The sequence below is a fragment of the Schistosoma mansoni genome, chromosome W (assembly GCF_000237925.1).
Source record: "Schistosoma mansoni strain Puerto Rico chromosome W, complete genome".
NCBI lineage: Eukaryota > Metazoa > Platyhelminthes > Trematoda > Strigeidida > Schistosomatidae > Schistosoma > Schistosoma mansoni.
The window spans coordinates 52,507,016-52,529,253 of NC_031502.1; the positions used below are offsets into that span (position 1 = coordinate 52,507,016).

A 22,238-nucleotide genomic window follows, 5' to 3' on the forward strand; every position below is an offset into this window, starting at 1 on the left:
TCCAAATGCTTTGTGTCTTTCGTCTCACTTTAATATTAAACGATGATTGTAGGGAAATGAGTAGTTTATTTAATTTCGTACATCTTCTGTCGACTAATCCTGTTATTACAATGTAGAAATAAAAAGTTGAGTACGTATTTTATTTGAGTAATGTATATTTGAGTCATTTATGTGAGCAAACAAGCTGAACACGTCAATATGGATATAGAACAGATATAGGCAGAAGTGACTGTAAAAGCCAACTTAGTGAATGATTGGTGACTTAGTCTTTATATATGATAAATAATGCATGAATTACAGATAAACAGATAGGAGCTTGATGCCAAACAAAAGCGAGCGGAGGATAGTTAAAGTATGTTCAAGGTTAACAGTGAATAATTTACGAAAGCAAATTTATGAAAATCGACGAAGAATAGTATATTCAAATGAATATACCATACAATCAACAAGTTACAATTAAATCTGAAAAGATTGGAAAACGTCATACAACAATTCATATCAGCCTTCCACATTCAGTCACTACACAACTTTAAGCTCAGTAATTATTTGTAGCCTAAGTGAGTAAGGATAACTACATGTAAGCTTCCCTTTAGAGCAATGTATACATCTGAAAGTGTCATTATTCAAACAAAACAAAAAAACACGAAACAAACAATGGTGAAAAATACAACTTCACAAGTGTTCAGAAAATATGTTGTTTCACAACGTTTGTACAACAATCAAATTGTAACCGCAAAATGAATATTAATATCATTTGTCCATAGGTTATGATGATACGTATGAATAATCTAAATATAACATAAATTTTGAATAACAATGTAATGTCATCTTTATTTGAAAGAAAAATAAGATAAAACCCATGTTACATCTAGAAAAGTGTTCTATGAAGAGTGCTAATGTGCGGCCTATGCTCCTTTACGAGGGATAACAATCGTAATGTAAGTATACATGTTAGATTCCAATTACATCTACTACTCCAAATATATTGCTAATTTAAAGTTCAATGCATAAACATTCCAAAGATGTTTCTTCAATATTGGGAGAAAAAGCAGAAAAATTTAACTCAATGAATATTCACGCATTGAAAGTAACACTAGTTATAATTTTTGAAACGTTTAAACATGAATATTTTTTAAAAAGATTTCTTTACTGTTTAACTGAAGCGAACATGAACAATATTGTAATGAACAAGAACTCAGGTGGCGACAAGCAATTTATTGTTTAATACAAAATCGTAGAATGTGAGAATCCTCAATATGAACATCAAGACAGTCAGTCCTACTGTACGGAGCTGAAACGCGAAGAACTACTACATCCATCGTCAAGAAGGTACAAGTTTTCATAAATAGTTGTCTTCGCAAAATACTCAACATTCACTGACCGGATACTATCAGCAACAGCGTTTTATGGGGGAAGACAAACCAGCTTCCAGCTGAAGAGGGAATTAGGAAAAGACATTGGAAGTGGATAGAACATACATTTAGTAAATCACCAAACTGCATAACGAGGCAATCCCTTACTTGGAATCCGGATGGGAAGCAGAAAAGAGGAAGGCCAAAGAACACATTACGCCGAGAAATAGAAGCAGATATGAAAAAGATGGATAACAAATGGAAAGAACTGGAAAGGATTGTTTAGGACAGAGTTGGATAGAGAATGCTGGTGTGCGGCCTATGCTCCTCGACGAGGGGTAACAGGCGTAAGCAAGTAAGTAAGCGAACAACTAACAGAAAATGATTCTAATTAAATTTGAAATCAATGGATTGGTCTCAATCTAACAATAGAGCAATTCCTAATTCTATAAACCACAGATATATATTTATATATGAATACTCCATTTTAATTTGATTGTTTTTTTTATTTTATCATGTATTATATATCCGGTCAATCAACTATTTGCCAATCATTTGAAGTTTACGTTTATTTGCATACTGCTTTATAACAAAAGTGTCAATCTTGACCATTATGTTTTTTGTTGTTGTTTTTCAGTATGTTAATAAACATTTGGGCGTATTTTGTAATTTAAAATTGAATTTCTTGACTGAAAAAATTACACAAAATTGATTATTGAAATACTTTTTAGAATTAAGTTTCTCGATTTTTATTTTCAACAACTTTATGTATATTAAAAAATTAGTACAAAATTTTTTTCTCTTTAAGGATATACTTCCCTTGTAAACAAAGATGGATAGTGGCTAGCAGTGGAATCAAGAACGAGCGTTTCATCCCATTTGAGACTCGTCAGCTGGATGTACCTGCATCTCAGAGTTGATGTTCACTCTGGGACTCGAACCCAGTACCGTTCGCTTCAAACACCATCGCGTTATACACTCAGCTACTGAGTTCTGATATCCAATTGAAACGCGCGTCCTGGATTCCACTGCTAGCCACTATCCATCTTTGCTTATAATGCTTGTGAATTAAAGCTATATCGAGGCAATACGCACAGTATGCACATATGTCAATTAGAGACTGACCAGTTGCAGTTTTAAACATCAATGGGAATATTCAAACAAACATTACTTATTGAATTTAGATATCATTCCCTTTTTGATTAAATCTGTGTATATTTACTACTTTTCGTGCTGTTGTAGAGAAACGTACATAGACCTATTCAATATACATACAAGAATATATCCTACCCCGACTATACAAGGATGAAAGGAAACTGGTTAGAAGTTCTAGTCCGGAATATTCAATTAGCTTTGATTACAAGGCCAACCCACATGTTTATAGGATCCGTCAACACCAATAAAGAGCTCTTCTTCAGCCCCTCAAACTAACAGAAACTTCGCTTGTCTATTGAAATAAACCTTGCATTTTTTTAGTACAAAAGAAATATAGCTTAATTTTGAGCTTCATCAAGGCTCAACCTATCATTAATTGTACATTTGAATAATTGTAACAAAGATATTTTTTTATTATCTTACTCCTTTCACACTATAATCCAATGATAGGTTATGAATTTCACACCCACTTATTTGTTCGCCTATTTCCCGAAAACCATACATCTACACGCTCACATTACATGACCTAGTATTAAATTTTTTCCCTATTACATCATTATTTTTTTTCATTTTTCACATGTTATATCTATATACGATTTTACAGCTCGATAATACATTCATCAAAAAGATTTCCCTATGTTACATTTGATGTCTTTATTGAAAACAGTTTTTGTTCCGTTGATCATTTTTATTCAGACGGTAAATATATTTTGATGGTGTACATATATATTTTAAATGTATATGAAGGTTTCATGTCAGTGACAAATATTAAAACTATGAATCATAAGTATATCTTGAATACAGTCATGAACTTCTGTCAAACTTTGATAATTTCAATGAATTCAACTGACTTTCGTTTGATATCACCTGATAAAGACCACATTCATTTTTTGTTAAAGGCTATAAGAGCACAGGAGATTTTGTGGCTGAAGTAATGGTTTTCCTCTTACAAATTATTTAATGCAATTTTACAAGAATGATTATTATGTATTATGAATTTTAATAGTTAAGATAATGAGTCAATTGAAGCTAGATCAATATGAAAAACCTACAAGCACTGAACGACCGTTTCGTTCTAGTTTGGGACTCCTCAGAAGTGCGCATCCACGATCCCGTCTCATGAGATTCGAATCCAGGACCTATCAGTCTCGCGCGCGAGCGCTTAAATTCTAGACCACCGAGCTGGCATCCAACAGTGTTAATGTCTAACTTCAACCAATCCATGAAATCGAGCGACACATCCACCATTGTCTTCAGTGAGTTACTGTCTCACAACAGACCTGGTTGAACTCCAATGGTCACTGCTTCTCACTAGAACTTCAGGAAATACCTCTTGAAGACAATCACTAGTGTGCATATGTTAATTAATATCAGAAGGAGTTTTTGTGGATATTGTAGTATTTTAGGAAGTTGAGGCTGGATCGCGGTTGTGCACTGCTGAGAATTGAGTCCCACAATGGGACGGAACGGCCGTCCAGTACTTCTAGATTTTCCATAGTGGTCTAGCTTCAATTGACTCATGATCTCAACTATTAAAATTACTATATTATCTTCAAAAAAGCCTTCTGATATTATGAATTACACAACAACAAATATAAAAGTATACTTCCTTGTGATGAATTTTATTTTATAAATAGTTTTTAATAACATAAACGGATTACAGATTTTGTAAGAGAAATGCTAACTGTAAATATGAACATCATCAACTGCTTGTGATGTAGCTAAACATGTAACATAAACATGTGTACATCTACAAATCCATATGTTGCTGTTGAGATAGCTCTATTAACAGTACTACCAGATAACCTAACGAATGAAGGACTAAACATCTTTCAGCTTAGTCTGGAAAGAGCCAGACAAAAACAACATGTAGCTCTATTTTGGTGCACCGGTTTGACATTGGTCATATGGTAGATAAAATCAAATTGTTTCCTAGTATAAAGGTATATTCATGTATATTAGAGTAAAGCGTAGTAGCGGTTTAATTGAAAACAATACTGTTCATTCACATATACTGTTCTGACCAACATTATCGGAATCTTGTACACGACGAATAACAAACTTGAAGTTTTTTATTATTTCTTATCCTGATTAGATGAACATTTGTTTTTTCCATAAATCAACATACTTGAGAACATTAGGTAATCAGATATTAATACTTTCATTACAAATATCTGGTTGCTCAGACTTCGTGGATTAGTTGAAGTTAGACATTAACACTGTTGGATGCCGGCTCAGTGGTCTAGAGTTTAAGCGCTCGCGTGCGAGACTGATAGGTCCTGGATTTGAATCTCTCTCGCTAGGCGGGATTGTGGATGCGCATTGCTGAGGAGTCCCATAATAGAACGAAACGGCCGTTGAGTGCTTGCAGGTTTTCCATGTTGGTTTAGCCTTAATTGACTCATGATTTCAACTATGAAAATATCTGATCGTAAAAATCAAATTATGTTTAATAATCTTTTATTCTCACTAATAACATATAATGGGTAGAGACATCTTATCAACAACAACAAAAAAGGGGGATGATAGTGGTAGTGAAAATATTTTTTGTATGAATACAGATTAAAATTTCTATTCTTTTATCTTTATAGATTATCATTAATATGTTACTAAGTCATGAAAAATAAGAATTTTTCTAATTTATATGCAAATCTGATGCATATTACTAACAATGACAAAGTTTAATTTATTTTTATAATGGTTGTTTTTAATCTTCTCATTGATGTTTAGAACTGTAATTGATCAATCTCTTTTATTGGCATATGTGAATCCTGTACGGATTGCCTTAAATCACAAAGAGAAGGAAGGTAGAAGGAAACGCGAGTACTGGAATCCACTGCTGGCCACCATTATCTCTGTTTATAATAGAAAAAATCATTCTGTATGTAAGCATTTTAAATATTAAAACTAAAGATACCACAAGTATTCGGAGTTTGACAACGCCTTAACTAGTAACACCTTTTATGATCGAAATATGCCAACTCAGTGAAATCAGAAGTCAGAAGCGAAGATGTTCGAAGATATATTGGATAGTCTATCGATATATCGAGAAGTAATCTGTCTCAGCTGGCTAGCGGTTGTGGGAGATGTGAAGCACGGCGTACCCACTTGTGATCTGGTGAGGATGTGTGACTGAGCGCCTTCAGCTAGGTGCTTCCATTAAAACTAATGCGGTCAGCATCAAAAGTCGAAGCCTTACACAGCTATTGATTTTACGAGTTGATTTACCGCTACAAAACTATCTAACCAATATAATATAAAGTATACAATGTAATATACAAATAACATTTTAGCTTTACAGAAAATACAAAATTATGAGATCAATTTTCATTTCGAGGTAGTATAGAAAGCGAATTGACATCATTTCAACCTTAGTTAATACTGAGAAGTGAATATTGTCAATATTATAATGTTAAGCAGACTTATGTTTAAAATAATGGTTTCTGAATAAACTTTTTTTGGTGATGAAATGACTTTAGAAACTATCATATGTGTAAATTTCATACAAAACAATTTTTAAAATGTCATAGTCGATTTTAACTATATATATATTCAAATTTCAGTAAGAATCTCTGTCAAACAACAGAATATTGTTGGGATGACAGGCTAACATGTACATAGCATCGCCCGTTCTCGAATTAATTCAATATTTGAGGTGTTAGATTAAGTTTTTAATTTAATTGAGATCATGAGTCGACCAATGTTAAACCACCACTGAACACCTAGAAGCACTGAACGGCCGTCTCTCACAAAGGACTCGTGGCTTGTTTGAAATTAGACATTAACACCGTTGGTCTCGAGGTAAGCATTCGCGCGGGAGACTAAAAGTCCCGTGTTCGAATCCTGAATGCGGGATCGTGAATGTGCACTGCCGAGGAGCACCATACTAGCACGAAATGGCAGCTCAGTGCCTCCAAGTTTTAGGTGGGGGTCTAACATTGGTAGGTTCATGATCTCAATTGAAACTCAACAATCTCTACAATCCTACACTTATTTTTAATTCAAGTAAGAAATGAGAAAGTTTAACTAAATTGTTTGTTTCATTTATAAATATTTCAAGAGGCTACCAAACGATGTTGACTTTGACTAAATTTACACAAAACAGATATTAGTGATTAACTGGTCACAAATTAGTGATCGATGTCACCTTCATTTAGCTTTTTTAGTGCTGATCGAGGTGTATAGTTCAAATTGTAGTTTAGCCGCAAATCTAAGTGACTTGATATTGCGTGTACTATGTTGAGATGCTAGGTGATTGGAAATAGTCTTCAAAGGATCCTGAACTTATATTTTGTCATTGTTATATCCCGAAGCGATTTATGGACGGTAAATTTGAGAAATATTTATGGACCAATATGATATGTATATTTTCTATTGTATTATTGTTAAGTAACTTAAGTATTCATATTAATGTTCCTTTTATTATGATCTTTATTTTGACCCATGGACTATTACTGTACGATTTACCATTTCTGAGTTATACTCAGTTTACTAATTACTGTTCCCCAGATTCACAGCTACATTTGGTTAAACTTGTACAAATGTTATTTTCTATTTTATGGTACGATGTGATCAGTTTGTTTGGTATATAAACCCAGGATGTTTGACAATAATGACTCATATTGCAGAGGCTGTTATTGGTGTTCTGGACTTAACTGGCTGGGCTAGGCAGATAGCAGGACTGTTAAGTGCTCAAGACTGCTCATACAGTTCCCATGTATCATTGTTCTGATTGATAAATTCACTCCTCTCTGATTGGCGGGAATCATCACGTCATATATTAAACAGGGCACGCGTGCACTCGATATAACAGTCTTGTTTGACATTTTTCAGTAAGGTGTACCTGTAATCTTTTGAGGGCTATTGTTTCCCAGTTGATTGGATATTGCACCACTCAACCATTTGATCTATTGGCGCTAAAGGATTAAATAATTGTGATAGTCGTCACTACTAGGTAATCAACAGTTTATAAATACCTCAGTCGTACAGATCACTTGTCACTCGAATAGCTCAATGGTAAATTCTCAGGCTGTGAATCTGCCAAGCTTCGGTTGAAATTCATCACAGAACATACTAATGAGTGTGAAACATGATTTCCAGTCGACTACCTAATTCAGTTATTCGTATATAAAGTTCATAATCTTCTAAATGTATTAAAAACCACAGTCGGAAATGACATCAGTTCTATATTTAAAAATAGCATTTCGATAAACAAAATAATAAAATGTTTGAAGATGTATATATACTTGTATATATCTTTTTTCAGGGAAGAAAATGTGTAAAGATTCAATGTGGTCACCATTAATCATGATCAACAAGTTTATAAATGTGTAAATCTTTTTCTTAATATTCGGTCACCTAAAATAATGTCCAAACACGAAAGTAATGCAAATTATTGCCTGATTTAAACACTGGATCCATTACTAATTCTAGTTTCATCTGTTGAAAAAAATTCAATCACTGACGAAGAGATGATAAATCACTTTTTCAGAATAATGGATTAAAAAGCATTCTCTGGGACAATTTGCAGACGAACAACAATAATTCTATTTCTATCAGTTCAAGGCACTTGGATCCATATATTTTATCTTGTATTTTATGGTCATTATATGTAACTATTTGGTTTCATTTAAATCCATTCACCATCTTGACCTGAATCTTGTAAGATCTCATCAGAAACTACAACAATCTCATCAGTAATATTAATAGAGTTTTCCCTGCTTAATTCTTTATTTTGTGAATTTATCAATTCACATTCTTTATCATAATCACTCAAAAGAATGTTTGGTACTTGATAAGGTTGATGTTGACTATTTTCTGTAATACTATCGTCGAATGATACGAATTCTCGTTGAGATTTTATTAGTTTGCGTTTAGAATGTAGATTGCTTTTAGGACTGGTCTCAGTATTTTGGTTACTGTTTGATATTATCATTTTTTCTATGTTCTGACCAGTACATTTATGTCTTTGCTTATTATAAACGGATTCATTAAGATGACAAGATGAATGTGACGATTTAGACGATACTGGTGATTCTGATAACGATGAGGTAGACAGACCACAGCATGGCATTAAATTATTTATTGTACTACTGATAAGTGGTATTGGTCGAACGAATGATTGTATTAATAAATCTAAATTCATGCATATAAACGAGTTGACAAAAAATAGCGCTGCAATCCATGTCAAAAAATATGTATATCCAAATTGTGTCTCAATATTGGTCAATGATACATCTTCTTCAGAAACAGGATTTTTATTGTTATTGCTACTAGATATACTGATCGTGGAAGTGTGATCAGATGATTTGATTTTGAATATATTAAGGTTTATTAAATTTTGTATACATGTTTCAGCTGATATTGGATAAAGAATTAAAGCAGTTATTGTGGCAATACCTAAAATCAAAAGGTTAAAAAATATAAAAGGATCTTTAAGGACACTAATTAAGTAATTAATAAAATATAACTGAATATTTCTTGAGTTTCCGGATAACATAGTAGTAGTGGTATGTTAACATCCTATCTTATGATCTTAACAGAGAATAAAGACTCAGTAACTAAGTGGATAACGTCATGACGTTTGAAGCGAACGGTAATGGACTCAAGTTGACGAGTGAACATCAATTCCAGGATGCAGTTGCATCCATTTGACAAATTCCACATGGGACGAAACGCGCGTCCTGAATTCCATTCTTAGTGATCATCCATCTTTACATATAGTGTCATATTACAAAACTTCAATGATTTGTTTCGCTTAGTAACATATCATTTGATATTGGTTTAGTATTACAACTTTATTTTCTTTCTTTTTTAGCCTGATAAATGACAACTAATTTGTCATTGTTCACAGTAAACTTTACAAGAGAATGAATTATTTAAACAACAAAATTTTAATGCCAAATTTTTTTTTAAATTTCTTCATGACAGGAAATTTGTATTCATTAATTTAAAAACTATACTGAAGTCATATTATGTCATGTAACCAGTTCATTAATAAATATACATAAATAATCAATGGAGATAAATGATTAAATTCAAGAATAAAGTAGTCAATCATATAGGTATTTATATGATTGGAGCCAATTTGTTCTCTTCAAGCAAACAAATTTTCAAAACTAAACTCCTTTATTATTTATTTGCTATTCAAATATCGATCTAGAGGAGACTTTAGGTTTGTATTTTGAACTATTAAAAGATCAGAGGGGGTTTTGTGGAGAATTTAGTATTTTAATAGTTGAGATCATGAGTCAATTAAAGCTAGACATACATGGAAAACGTGCATCACAATATAGTGTTTGGGTTGGAAAAGGGTAAGAAGTATGTTAGATGCGCTTTACTGAACTTTACTTCTGCTTTTGATTCTATTCCAAGACACCTCTTATTTAACAAGCTGATCAGCATCGACACTGACAGCTGGATAACCAATTGGCTATGTTCTTACCTTTCTGGAAGAGAACAGTACACTGTATTTGAAGGAAAGTGTTCAACATCTCTACTGTGTACTGTAGGTGTACCACAAGGAGCTGTTCTTTCACCTCTGCTCTTCTCTTTCTTTCTGCATGATCTGCCATCTTCCACAGAAAACACTTTTATGAAATATGCGGACGACCTCACTGTATATATGCCGATTTCTACCTCCTTACATCCCATAGAAATGAATGAGTTCTTATCTCGTATTGAAAGGTGGTCTGTTGGTAATGGTCTCTTACACAATCCATCTAAATGTCAAGCTGTTAACTTTAGCTTGAGACATGGACAGAATCTATACTCTATTTTGGGATCCCATAATGCTTGTGCCATTGGAGACTCCTTAATAAACACAGTGTCGAAGGTCAAATATCTTGATGTCATTTTTTCCTCTGATCTTTCTTGGTCTTCTCATGTTTTACTCTTATCGAAAAAAGTTTACCGTTTGACATACTACATAAAGAGGCTGCATGCTTTTGGGATTACTCGCCATTTACTCTTACAATTTGTAAATTCCTGCATATTACCTATTATTCTATATTGTTCTCCATTATTCTTTCCTGGGCTTTTGAGAAAAGACTTTGCTGTTTTGCGTAGAGTGCTGAAGGCGGTTTGCAAGGTATGTGGTGAATCTTTTGAAGTCATTAATAATATGCTTGTAGATAGACATCTTAAGTCTTTCAAACTCTTGGCAGGTGTTATCTTATCAGATACTAACCATCCACTTCATTCATATCTTTCTCCTTGTATATCATCTGGTAGAACGAGACGTAAATACATTAAAATCCATACACGCAAGCAAGTCTATAAAAGTTCTGTAATACCTTACTTAGCAAATTTACTTTGTGACGAACAGGCTGTTAGAGTTGACCTAGTAAATAACCTGTCTTCTTAAGCATGTCTCAAATTCGATAATTTGTACAGACTCAGATTTTCTTAAAGCTTTTTTTTGTTCCTTTTCTGTTTTTTTTGTTTGTTTGTTTTTTGGTAAAAAACTTGTTGAAATAACTCGTGCTGAGAATTCTATATTGTACCAGATTATAATATTGAATAAAGCCATTAATAATAATAATAATAACAAGTACTGGACGGCCGTTTTTTCCTATTGTGAAACTACTCAGCAGTGCGCATCCACGATTTAGCCTCAAATGTTAAAATTTCTACAATATTCACAAAAACCCCTACTGATATTAATCAACATATGCTCACTAATGACTGGCTTCAAGAGGTATTTCCTGCAGTTTTAGTGAGAAGCAGTGACCAGTAGAGTTCGACTGGGTCTGTTGTGAGATATCAACTCACTGAAGACAATGGTGGATGTGTGGCTCAATTTTGTGGATTGGTTGAAGTTAGACATTAACACCATTGGAAGCCGGTCCAGCGCGCGAGACTTGTAGATCTTGGGTTCGAATCTCGTGAGGCGTGGTCGTGGATGCGCACTGCTGAGGAGTCCCACAATAGGACGACATGGCCGTTGAGTGCTTCCAGGTTTTCCATGTTGGTCTAGCTTCAATTGACTCATGATATCAACTACTAAAATGATTATAATATCTACAAAAACCCCTTCTGGTACTGATCATCTATTCGTTCAATATTTTTCAAAGTAACAATTTCTTGATAAATGAATTTTTATAACCTAATATATATTACGAGAGCATTTAACTCTTCTATATAGCTATGTTTAAGATCATTAATGTGAATCAGTTTAAGCATAACTATACTATTATTTTACCAGTCAGAATGAGTTTAATTTATTTGTCAGCCTATTATAAATTTATGTGAAGATTATAAATAATGCTTGTTACACACAAACATATTGGTTAGAAAATGTCTAGGAAACCCAAATGATAATCTATACTAACTGACTAATGGTTAATTTCCCTGTTGAAAAGTCACTAACTTCCCCAAAAAATGAGTTTGAATGAGTTTGCTTATAAGGAGCAGTTAATATTAGGAATTCATAGTACACTTATTCATGTCGTTTTAACTAAATAAATAGAAGAGAAATTGAAATTATTACACTGTAGGAAATGCTCAAGTGTCTATCTAGTTAATTTTTATGCACACACGTCATGGAAGTAATAGACAACTACACAAGTATGCCAATGAAAAATATGGTCAGATATAATTAACAACAAAGTAATTAATGTATAGCTGTTCATTTGATAATATGCTCATTGAATTAAGTAGTTTAAGGAAAACTAATTCACCGACTTTTAGATTGTAACAAGAAGACGAAGATGATCAGAACTATGTGGCATATAATAGCGTAATATATTTGGAACAATCTGATCACACATAAACTTGTTAAGAATATTTACCTATGAAAGAATAAAAGGTCAACTAGAGAGATGGAGGGTATGATAAATCAACAATGGTAAAGAAAATAATACGGAAACTCATCACTCTGGATAATAAGCTAATATTACCAGGGTAGGTTTAAAATGAGAACAAACTGCTTTTGAATATATGTAATGGGGGTTGGAATTTTCGTATGACTAAGGTTTCACTAAACCTTAATATACGGCCTTTAATACTTTTGTACCACACCACAAAAGCTGAGTCAAGATCAATTCTATAATCTGTTTGAACTATATGTTTGGTAATAGAGGATGATAGATATTATTTTCTCTATTATCTTTGTCTTCCCTTATCTTCCATTTGTCTAGTTGACCTTTTATTTTTATAGATAAATGTTCTTAACAAGTATGTGTGTAGTGAGATTGTTTGGAATGTACTTACTTACGCCTGTTACTCCCAATGGAGCATAGGCCGTCGATCAGCATTCTCCAACCCACCGCACTCTATCCTGAGCCTTCCTTTCTAGTTCTATCCAATTTTTGTTGATTCTCCTCATGTCTGTCTCCATTTCTCGGCGTAATGTGTTCTTTGGTCTTCCTTTTCTCCTTTGCCTCCAAGATTCCATGTAAGGGCTTGCCTTGTGACGCAGTTGAGTGATTTCCTCAAAGTGTGTCCTATCCACTTCCAGAGCTTCTTCCTGATTTCTTCCTCCACGGGATGAAGGTTTGTTGTCTCCCACAGTAGAATTTTGCTGATAGTTTCTGGCCAATGGATCCAAAGTATTTTGCGTAGACAATTGTTAATAAACACTTGTTTCTTCTAGATGATGGCTTTCGTAGTTCTCCACGTCTCCGCCCCATACAGTAGAACTATCTTCACATTTGTATTAAAAATTCAGATCTTGGTGTTGGTTGATAATTGTTTTGAGTTCCAGATATTCTTCAGTTGTAAATATGCTGCTCTTGCTTTGCCGATCCTCGCCCTCACATCTGCATCAGATCCACCGTGTTCATCGATGATGCTTCCCAGATATGTAAAGGTTCCCACATCCTCCAAAGCTTCTCCGTTAAGTATAATTCAATTGGTGCATATTGTATTGTATCAAATAGTTCTGATAATCTTTATCTTCTTATTACACTGTTCAAATTTATCACAGGGACTAATTCTCCATTATTAATTTGTGTTTTTATTTGATTGGAATCAAATGGGAAACTATTAAAAATCAGTGACGAGTGAAAATGATGCCTTATGTTTTTGGAATAATGATCAATACTTTCCTCTTTACTATCAGAATCTATATGAGCAATCATAATTATGATTGGTTACTTAATTCAATCATAAACATGAAAATAGATTAATTGAAAAACTTACTAGAAACCAAAAAGCATTCACCAGCTGAATGATAATAATATAGTCTAAGAATCAAGGCACTTTTGCATACACCTGTAATAGCCAAACCCAAACCCAACATTCCAAATAAGCAGGCACAGCCTAGTAGACATATAATTGATATATGAAGTTCTGTAAAGAGACATCAAATTATTTAAAAATAAGAAGAGAATTCAGCAAAGAAAATTTCCTTTTCAACGAAATCATTTACTTAAGCTGTACATTCGTATTTATAGTTATGTAGAAAATATATGTCTATGGAAGGATAGAAGGGATTGCATCATAAATTGATTTGAGACTCTTATTGTCAGATGAGGTTACGCAATAATCAAGGAGTAAGAGAAGAATATAAGGATGGAAATAATTTACGGGTCAGTCAGCTTGTAATTGTATCAGGTAAATGTAAATAGTTTGGTGAATGTATTCTTCATTATCTAACCAGCCTAACGTTGGTAATAACGCAGTGATTATTGCAGTTGTGTTGGTATCATAACCAATAAATAGCTGATAGATAGTCGAATTGGTCAACTCTCTGGATATCTAATAACTTTTGATTTATATGTCAGAAAAATAAGTACTTTACTCCTTCTGGAGGAGCATAGGTCGCCAACCATTACTCTCCATCCAACCCCGTCCTAGGTAATCCTTTCCAGTTACAACAATAAGTCCTAGTGTTTATGAATTTTAATGATATTTATTTTGTTTTACATTTGTATATTATTATATCTATTATCAAATGAACTAAAAGCAAATTTTTGTTCTTGGGAAATTTTAGCATTTTAATAACATGTAATACATAAGCCTGTAGACAATCATCAAGTTTTATTGACAAATTTTACCCCCCGAAAACTTCACATCAGCTTATGTGTTTTATCCTACAGCTTTAAACCTATATTAATTGATTTTCATAATGACTAGTTTCTTGAGTAAATTTGATATATTTTTGAATGTAATAATTATCTGATAGAACCAGATACAGCTAAAATTCCCATTTTGACAATTGGTAAATAAAGAAGAAACCAATTAAGCGAAGAAATTTCCTTTCAATTAGTTTCCCATCATGGCTCTGCATTAATACATATATATTATTCATAGTTGAAATCATGATTCAATTGAAGCTAGACCAACATGGAAAACCTGCAAGCATTCAACGGCCATTTCGTTCTATTATGGGACTCCTCAGCAGTGCGCATCCACGATCCCGTCTCACGAGATTCGAACCTAGGACCTACCAGTCTGGTGGTGATTTACAATAATGAAATAACACTCTTCAAGTAGATACGTTACATAATAGTTATATAATGATAAATCAATTAGAAACTAACATTAAATAATTGAAAGAAAGAGGAATAATAATAATCAAAATAATTATTCGAAAATCAAGCTGTTGCTACGTTGCATAATATATAAAAGAGAAGAAAGAACTAGCAAAATATTTTGATGAATGGTCAGTAATATAGTAGTTATGTAAGAATCAAGAGACGAATGTTGAGTATAAGCAAAATACAAAAATACAAAAGATAATGGAAGGGATACGAAAATTGTTTACCGAAGTTCTTCTACAAACTCCGCTATACCGATGGCCAAGGTAGAGATCGGTCGTACAAACTTCGTGTGAATACAAAGGTTCGGTTTGTGAATATGGATTGCGATGGCTTCAGCAATGTACAGAAGACGAACTCGTAAACCATACAGCAAATTTGATGGAATACGGTGGATAACCTTAAAGGTTTTATTCAGTTCAACTTGATAACCTATGTCCACCAAGTGAGCAAAAATAGAACTCTTAATCCGATACAGTAATATTTTGTGTGTTTAAAATACATTTCTAAATTCTGAAAAATTTTCACAATTGATTCATCAGTATGTTTAATTCCTCAAATTTAAGCGATTATAGAACCATTGCTAATTTAGAACAAATAAAATCATTTGGTTGAATATGTCATCAACATTCATTTGTTAAAAAAACTGTCCAACTTCCGTGAGTAAATGATCTTATTTTTATTCCAAGCATATATACTTTAACCTGCCAAATACGTCATTACTTGTATTTCAGAGAAACAAATGGTAGAGAGGAAATATGAAATACAATTTCATAACTATTTATTTTACTGATGAACTTACTCCAGTTATTCTGTAAGTGGTAAATTATTGAAAGACAAGTGGAATTGTTCGGTAGACACAAAGTCCACAAACCAAGTTCATAAGGATTCCGAGCTTTAAAAGATTAAACAGACATGTGGTTAAAATTACATAGTATTTCTTAGCATGTGAAAAAAACAGTTATGTATTTCATAATCTAATTACCCTATTAAATACACTTTAACATTTATTAGTGATAACAACCCTTAATAGATATGACTGAGTTGTCAGCTTTTACGTAGACAATATTGTAATATCTCAAACTTAGTATGTCGCGTAATACTTGAGCACTCGAACGCTAGAACCCTCTCAAGTCGCAAAATGAGAAGACAAAAGACTAGTAAGTAGGAGTGTTATTCCAAACAGTGTCAAATATAGTACAAAAATCTCATGTATTTATAGTTTTTGGCTGAAAGTAAATCATCATTTCGGACAGCCAACAGGCACATAGGGGGGCCTTCTTATTCATTCAATAGGGGAGCTAGACGTCGACATTCTAGAATTTTCCTCTAACGGTGATTGGATGGAATGTCTTCGGCTCTTTCTGAGCTTTGTGAGGCTTCCTTGAGTTTGCCAACGAGCCATCCTTACAAATATTAACTTTCTAAAAAATTAATCAAAGTCTCCTTTGGTCATATTTTGTCTTATGTAACCAAGAGAAAGGTTTGTGGTACTCATTGAAATTTAAAAAAATAATCTATTTTTCATTCATGTTACAGTATATCAGCATATTTAATGATGATAAGACTATTAGTCTCTTCACAGCTGTAGATAGTTCTTGGTGAATGGTGATAACAAGCATTTTACAAACTTTCATAATTATAAAAATGATCAAGTTTATATGCAATACTTTTGATGGAGTTTTATTCTCTGATCTGGATGGTTCGGCCGTGGAGCTTTCATCATTCTTCTGCACGACATCATCAGCACAAACTTCAAGTAGAAGTGAAGTGTAATACTACAAAATATTATTATATTAAAGAATTTTCAGCCACCATTATGTAATATTGTAATGAATTTCCACTTAAAATACAATCAAATTTTAATCATTAAAAATTTCTTTTTATACAATTAGTTTTCAGAAGGGGATTTGTGGAGATTTTGGTAATTTTATAGTTGAAATCATGAGTCAATTGTAGCTGCACCACTACGGAAAACCTGGAAGCACTGGAAGGCCATTTCCTCCTATTGTGTGACTCCTCAGCATTGTGCATCCATGATCTCGCCTGGCGAGATTCGAACCCAGGACCTATCAGTCTCACACGCGAGCAACCAGGTCTGTTGTGAGATATCAACTCACTGAAAACAATAGTGGACGGTTGCTCAATTTCGTGGATCGGTTGAAGTTAGACATTAACACCGTTGGACGCCGGCTCAGTGGTCTAGTGGTTAAGTGCTCGCGCGCGAGACTGATACGTCCTGAGTTCGAATCTCGCGAGATGAAATATTGCATGCGCACTGCTGAAGAGTCCCACAATAGGACGAAATGTTCGTTCAGTGCTTGCAGGTTTTCCATAGTGGTCTAGCTTCAATTGACTCATGATTTCAACTATAAAATTATTTTTCAACAGAAGCTACCGTTTATCTTCAATCATTAAAACTATTATATTAACTATCATGAATCATAAGTAGGAATTCCAGTCTGATCGTATGTTGCTTTTTCAAAGGATAAATAGAGAGAGGAAAACGTATAAATAACTGCAGTATGTTCGTTTCCAGTGTTTAACATTTCAGTAATTTGTAAACCTTTAATGTTAACAAAAATATGCATCAAATAAATCCATTTTAAAAACGAAGCTTATTTGAATTATTTGAACAATTAAAATAATGATTGATCGATAAATCTAGGAAGACTGATAAGTCCTTTCAGGGTTTTATATAGGTTTACGTCAAGTGCTTAACCTAAAGTAGAACGTACAAGCATGACAAGTTTCTCATATTGGACGTTATAATGGAAATTAAGCTATTGAATTGGATAAGAACTAGAGATCAAACAATGTGATCTAATTAATCGATGTACCTAAAAAGAGTAACATACATAGGTGCCTTAAAATGATTTATTCGCTTAATTACTCGTAAGACTACACGAAGCATAAGTAAACATAACTTGTTAGTTGAGAAAGTTAAATTAGTGATTTTAACGAAAACCGACAATCGCCACAATCATGTACTCACTCATGACTTGCACAGAAAATAAATTTCCGTAGTTCTAGTAAGAAGCCGTGATCAGTGGATTTCAACCGTGTCGGATGTAAGGCAGTCATCAACTGAAGGTAATGGAAGATTGTGACGCAATTAGGTGGATTGATTAAAGTTAGACATTAGCACCGTATATTGTCGACTCAATAGTTTAGAGGTTAACCATTTGCGCTCGTGAACAAAATTCTTAGGTTTAGGGATTGTGGATACATACCGCCAAGGGGTTTCATATCGAGAAGAAACGGCTATCTAGTTTCTCCAGATCATCAATGGTGGTCTAAATTAGATCGACTCGTTATTTTGATGAAACTTAACAATTTTCTCCATCTTATACTTAGAATTAATACAACCAACTAATTAAATAAAATTGACTGATAAAAAGCAAAAAAATCAGTCATAATCATAATGAAAACTTACAATCTCCAATCCATTTCCATGCTGGACTACCAATACCAAATAATGTTACACCAACACCTAAAACTGCCATACAAAAACTCCAACTTCTTGTACGTACAAATAAATCATGTTCATGATAATCATTTAATAATTGCCATTGTTGTGGAGTTAAATGTGCTGTTTTAACTTTTGATGATAAATTTGTCGAAGTAGTAGTAGTGGTAGTAGTAGTAGCAGTATTAGTAGTTGTTATTATTGTAGTTGTATTACTGATTGTAGTGATTGTATTATTATTGATATGAGTATGTACAATATTGTTCAATTTTGTTTTATTTAATTTATATTTATTATCATCATGATAAAATTTACGAATTTCATCATTTGTTGATTTAGAAGATTCTGCTTTGGCTACTGCAGCTTGTATAGCTATTTGATAAAGACGATCTGATGCATTTTGTTGATTATAATTTTGTGACATATAATGACGTCCTATTGAATGAGGTAATTCATAATAACTAAGATGAGTTGAAGTATTATTTTTATTTTGACGATATTCTACTGGCATTCTAAATAGGTGAAAGAAATTTTTTTAGAAGAAGGATATTTCTGGCTATACCTATGGACAAAAATTGTTATTTAAATCAAATTGTATTCTAAGTGAATAAAGGTATACAATTTGTTGATAACTTTATATGTTGAATGGATGAGTCAATATAAGCTAGACCACCATTGAAAAGCTGGAAGCACTGGAGTTCTAGTGAGAAGCTGTGACCAGTGGAGTTCAGTCCGTGTCGTGTAGACGCAGGTATCTATAACAGACAATGGATGAATAGTTGTGTAGTGTCACTTATTATGTTAGCCCACATAGCTTGTTCTAGTTGCTGGACAAACCAACTTAACCATTCTTCTCAAGCTACATTTTGACCTTGTCAATTATTCGCTTATCAAACTTGACTGTTTCTATATGAGAGTATGTGCGTGCAATTCTTATCTTACTCATCACATGTCTGTAGCTTATTTTTGTGTGACAATAAATATCGATTAACGCTCGATTAGACTGAATTGGCTTACACACTTCCACTGCGCGTCATTTCGCTTGACTCTCTTCTCTTCTTTTACATCTCTTCGTCCCTGTGACTATCTGTCCAGATCAATTAGTGTACAAAATATACATATTCAAACATCCATTCTCGTATTTCACTTACTTAATTCTGTTATTCACTAACGCTATTTAAGTCGATAATTTTATGCGAGGATTGACGATATGTATATTTCAATAATAATCATTTGTAGGATCTAATTGTAGCCAGATACAGGGTCACTAAAATTGTTCAAGATCATGAATCCATTGAAGTAAGACATTAACACCGTTGGTTCCCGGTCTCAGTGATCTAGAGCTTAAGTGTTCACGTTAGAGATCGAAGGTCTTGGCTTCGAGTCCCACATGCGGGGTCGTAGGTGTACACTACTGAGGAGTCCCTTTCTGGGATGAAACAGCCACCGGTGCTTCAACTTTTTCAATGGGGGTCTAGCATAGATTGACTCGGGAGTTCAAATCACTACAATCTCTACAAACCCTATTCTAATAATAACTCTTTATGTGTTGACTGTATTTTTGTTCATAATTTAACAATGAGATTATTATTGAATATTATCTGATAGCTAACACATATCAAAGTTAATATATTTGCAATAAAATTTTTAAACAACAGATACCTCTATGATACATGATGATAATATCCATGATAGTATAGCCACACACATACGATTAATTTTGATTATGGTTAATTTTTGTCAGTCTTTTATTAACGTATTTAACAGACAATGTTATCCGAACAGTAACAATTCGACCATTTCTTTATATCATTATGATCACTACCATATTTGTATAAACGTGTACGCTTGATCACATGTGACAGCCTATTCACATATCTTTCTCTAGCTTAAATGTTGATCCTTTAAATATCAATCATTCTCTTTCCCATGAATATATGAACTCGAATCCTATCATTAGCCCTTGCCTTGCCTAACTGCATCTTGATTCGATTTGACTATAAATTAACCTTTGTATTTGCTCGCACATACACATTGGCCTCTCTTCTTCAAGCTCATACGATGTGCTTGTAGCCTTGTTATCTGTGCTACCCGCTCATAAACTGTAGTTTTCGCTTCTTATTGCTATCTGAATTCAAACATTGTTGGGATTTATATAATAGTGGTTATCAAGATGATTGATTAACGAAGCTAAGCCACTACAAAAGTACTCAAATTTGACGGAGTATAATGACATATTATACTTTGATTAAATAAAAAAAAACCCAATTATTATGTCAAAATGAAGCTAGATTATTCCTTCTCAATATAGTAGAAATAATTAAGCAACCAGTTAGGTGAAATAAGACTTATCTATATACATTAGATAAATTTTACCATTTTATTTAGTTTAGCCTACAATAAACTTATTCCATTCTTAGTTTAACTGCTTTTATTAATATACATTATAAAGTTTACTCCTTTATCTCTTCATGGAGAACTGTATTAACTTTCTTCTATGGTACATAATTTTGGTTAACTGCATATTGATTTTTCTTACTTTACTTGATATTAGTATTACTTACAATTGTTAGTATTATTATTACTGTCATTACAATAATCGAAACCTAACATTTATTGCTTTGTGATAATTTCTTAAATATGATTTCAACTTATTGATTTTATCAGTATTGGGATGTGCAGATTGATCTTAACTCATAGCCTAAATGCGTAAAGTTCTTCTCAAATCTTGTTGTATGATCTGATAACGTTAGCTGGTCAGATTACGCATACTGTTAAAGTTTAATACTTGACCAAAATGAAATTAAAGATTTTTATTTTAAAACATTGACGGAACCAACCATCTTGTTTACTTGTATGCCTTAATATGTTGTTTATTATAACAATATTTATAGATTTATAATAATAATAATAATAATAGAGCTTGAAGAAACTATTGAAAATAATTGTTTACTCATTATTCATCTTTGCCTATAATGCTTGTGACTTCAGGCAATATCGAGGCAATCCACACAGGATGCACATATGCCAACAAGAGACTGATCATTTAAAGTCCTTAATAACAATGGGAAGATATATGTAAACAATACCAAATGAATTTAAACTTCACCCCATCGCACAAGTAAGTGGCTATCAGGACTCAGTAGCTGAGTGGATAACGCGATGGTGTTTGAAGAGGACGGTACTGGGTTCGAGTCCCAGAGTGAACATCAACTCTGAGATGCAGGTACATCCAGCCGACGAGTCCCGAACAGGACGAAACGTGCGTCCTGGATTCCACTGCTAGCCACTATCCATCTTTGCTCATAAAGCTTGTGACTTCAGGCAATATCGGGACAATCCACACAGGATGTACATATGTCAACAAGAGACTGATCAATTACAGTCCTAAATAACAATGAGAAGATACAAGTAAACAACACTAAATGAATTATTTACTCAGTTATCCATTTTTTTGAAAATTGCACAGTTTGTGAAATTGTTCTATTTTAAGTTGTGAAATTATGATATTCACCATCGAAATTGACTAATCAAGAAAAAGTTATTCAATTAATAAATACCTATTTAAATTATATAAGTAGATAATAGATAACATAATCAATTATGTTCGATCTATTCAGTATGTAGTTGAGATCTTGAGTCAACTGAAACTACACCATTATTGAATACTGGACAGACCCGAAAGTTGATACCATCAATATAAAAGGTATCTGTGCAGATCCACCTGATATCGTGTTGTTCAAATAATAAGCTTTTTAACACGTGAAATTAGTGTCGCTC

The 22,238-nt window shown here is 33.2% G+C and overlaps 1 protein-coding gene across 1 annotated transcript; it reads right to left on the reverse strand.

The window, feature by feature from the left end:
* Window positions 1-8,136: 8,136 nt before the first annotated feature.
* Smp_143810 (hypothetical protein) lies at window positions 8,137-18,969 on the reverse strand (the record flags this gene model as incomplete). The annotated part of the gene is made up of 5 exons (XM_018790114.1): window positions 8,137-8,906; window positions 13,650-13,769; window positions 15,792-15,884; window positions 18,426-18,581; window positions 18,774-18,969. 5 exons carry the CDS (start codon window positions 18,967-18,969, stop codon window positions 8,137-8,139), a joined length of 1,335 nt encoding a protein of 444 aa, XP_018655490.1.
* Between the last annotated feature and the right edge of the window lie 3,269 nt (window positions 18,970-22,238).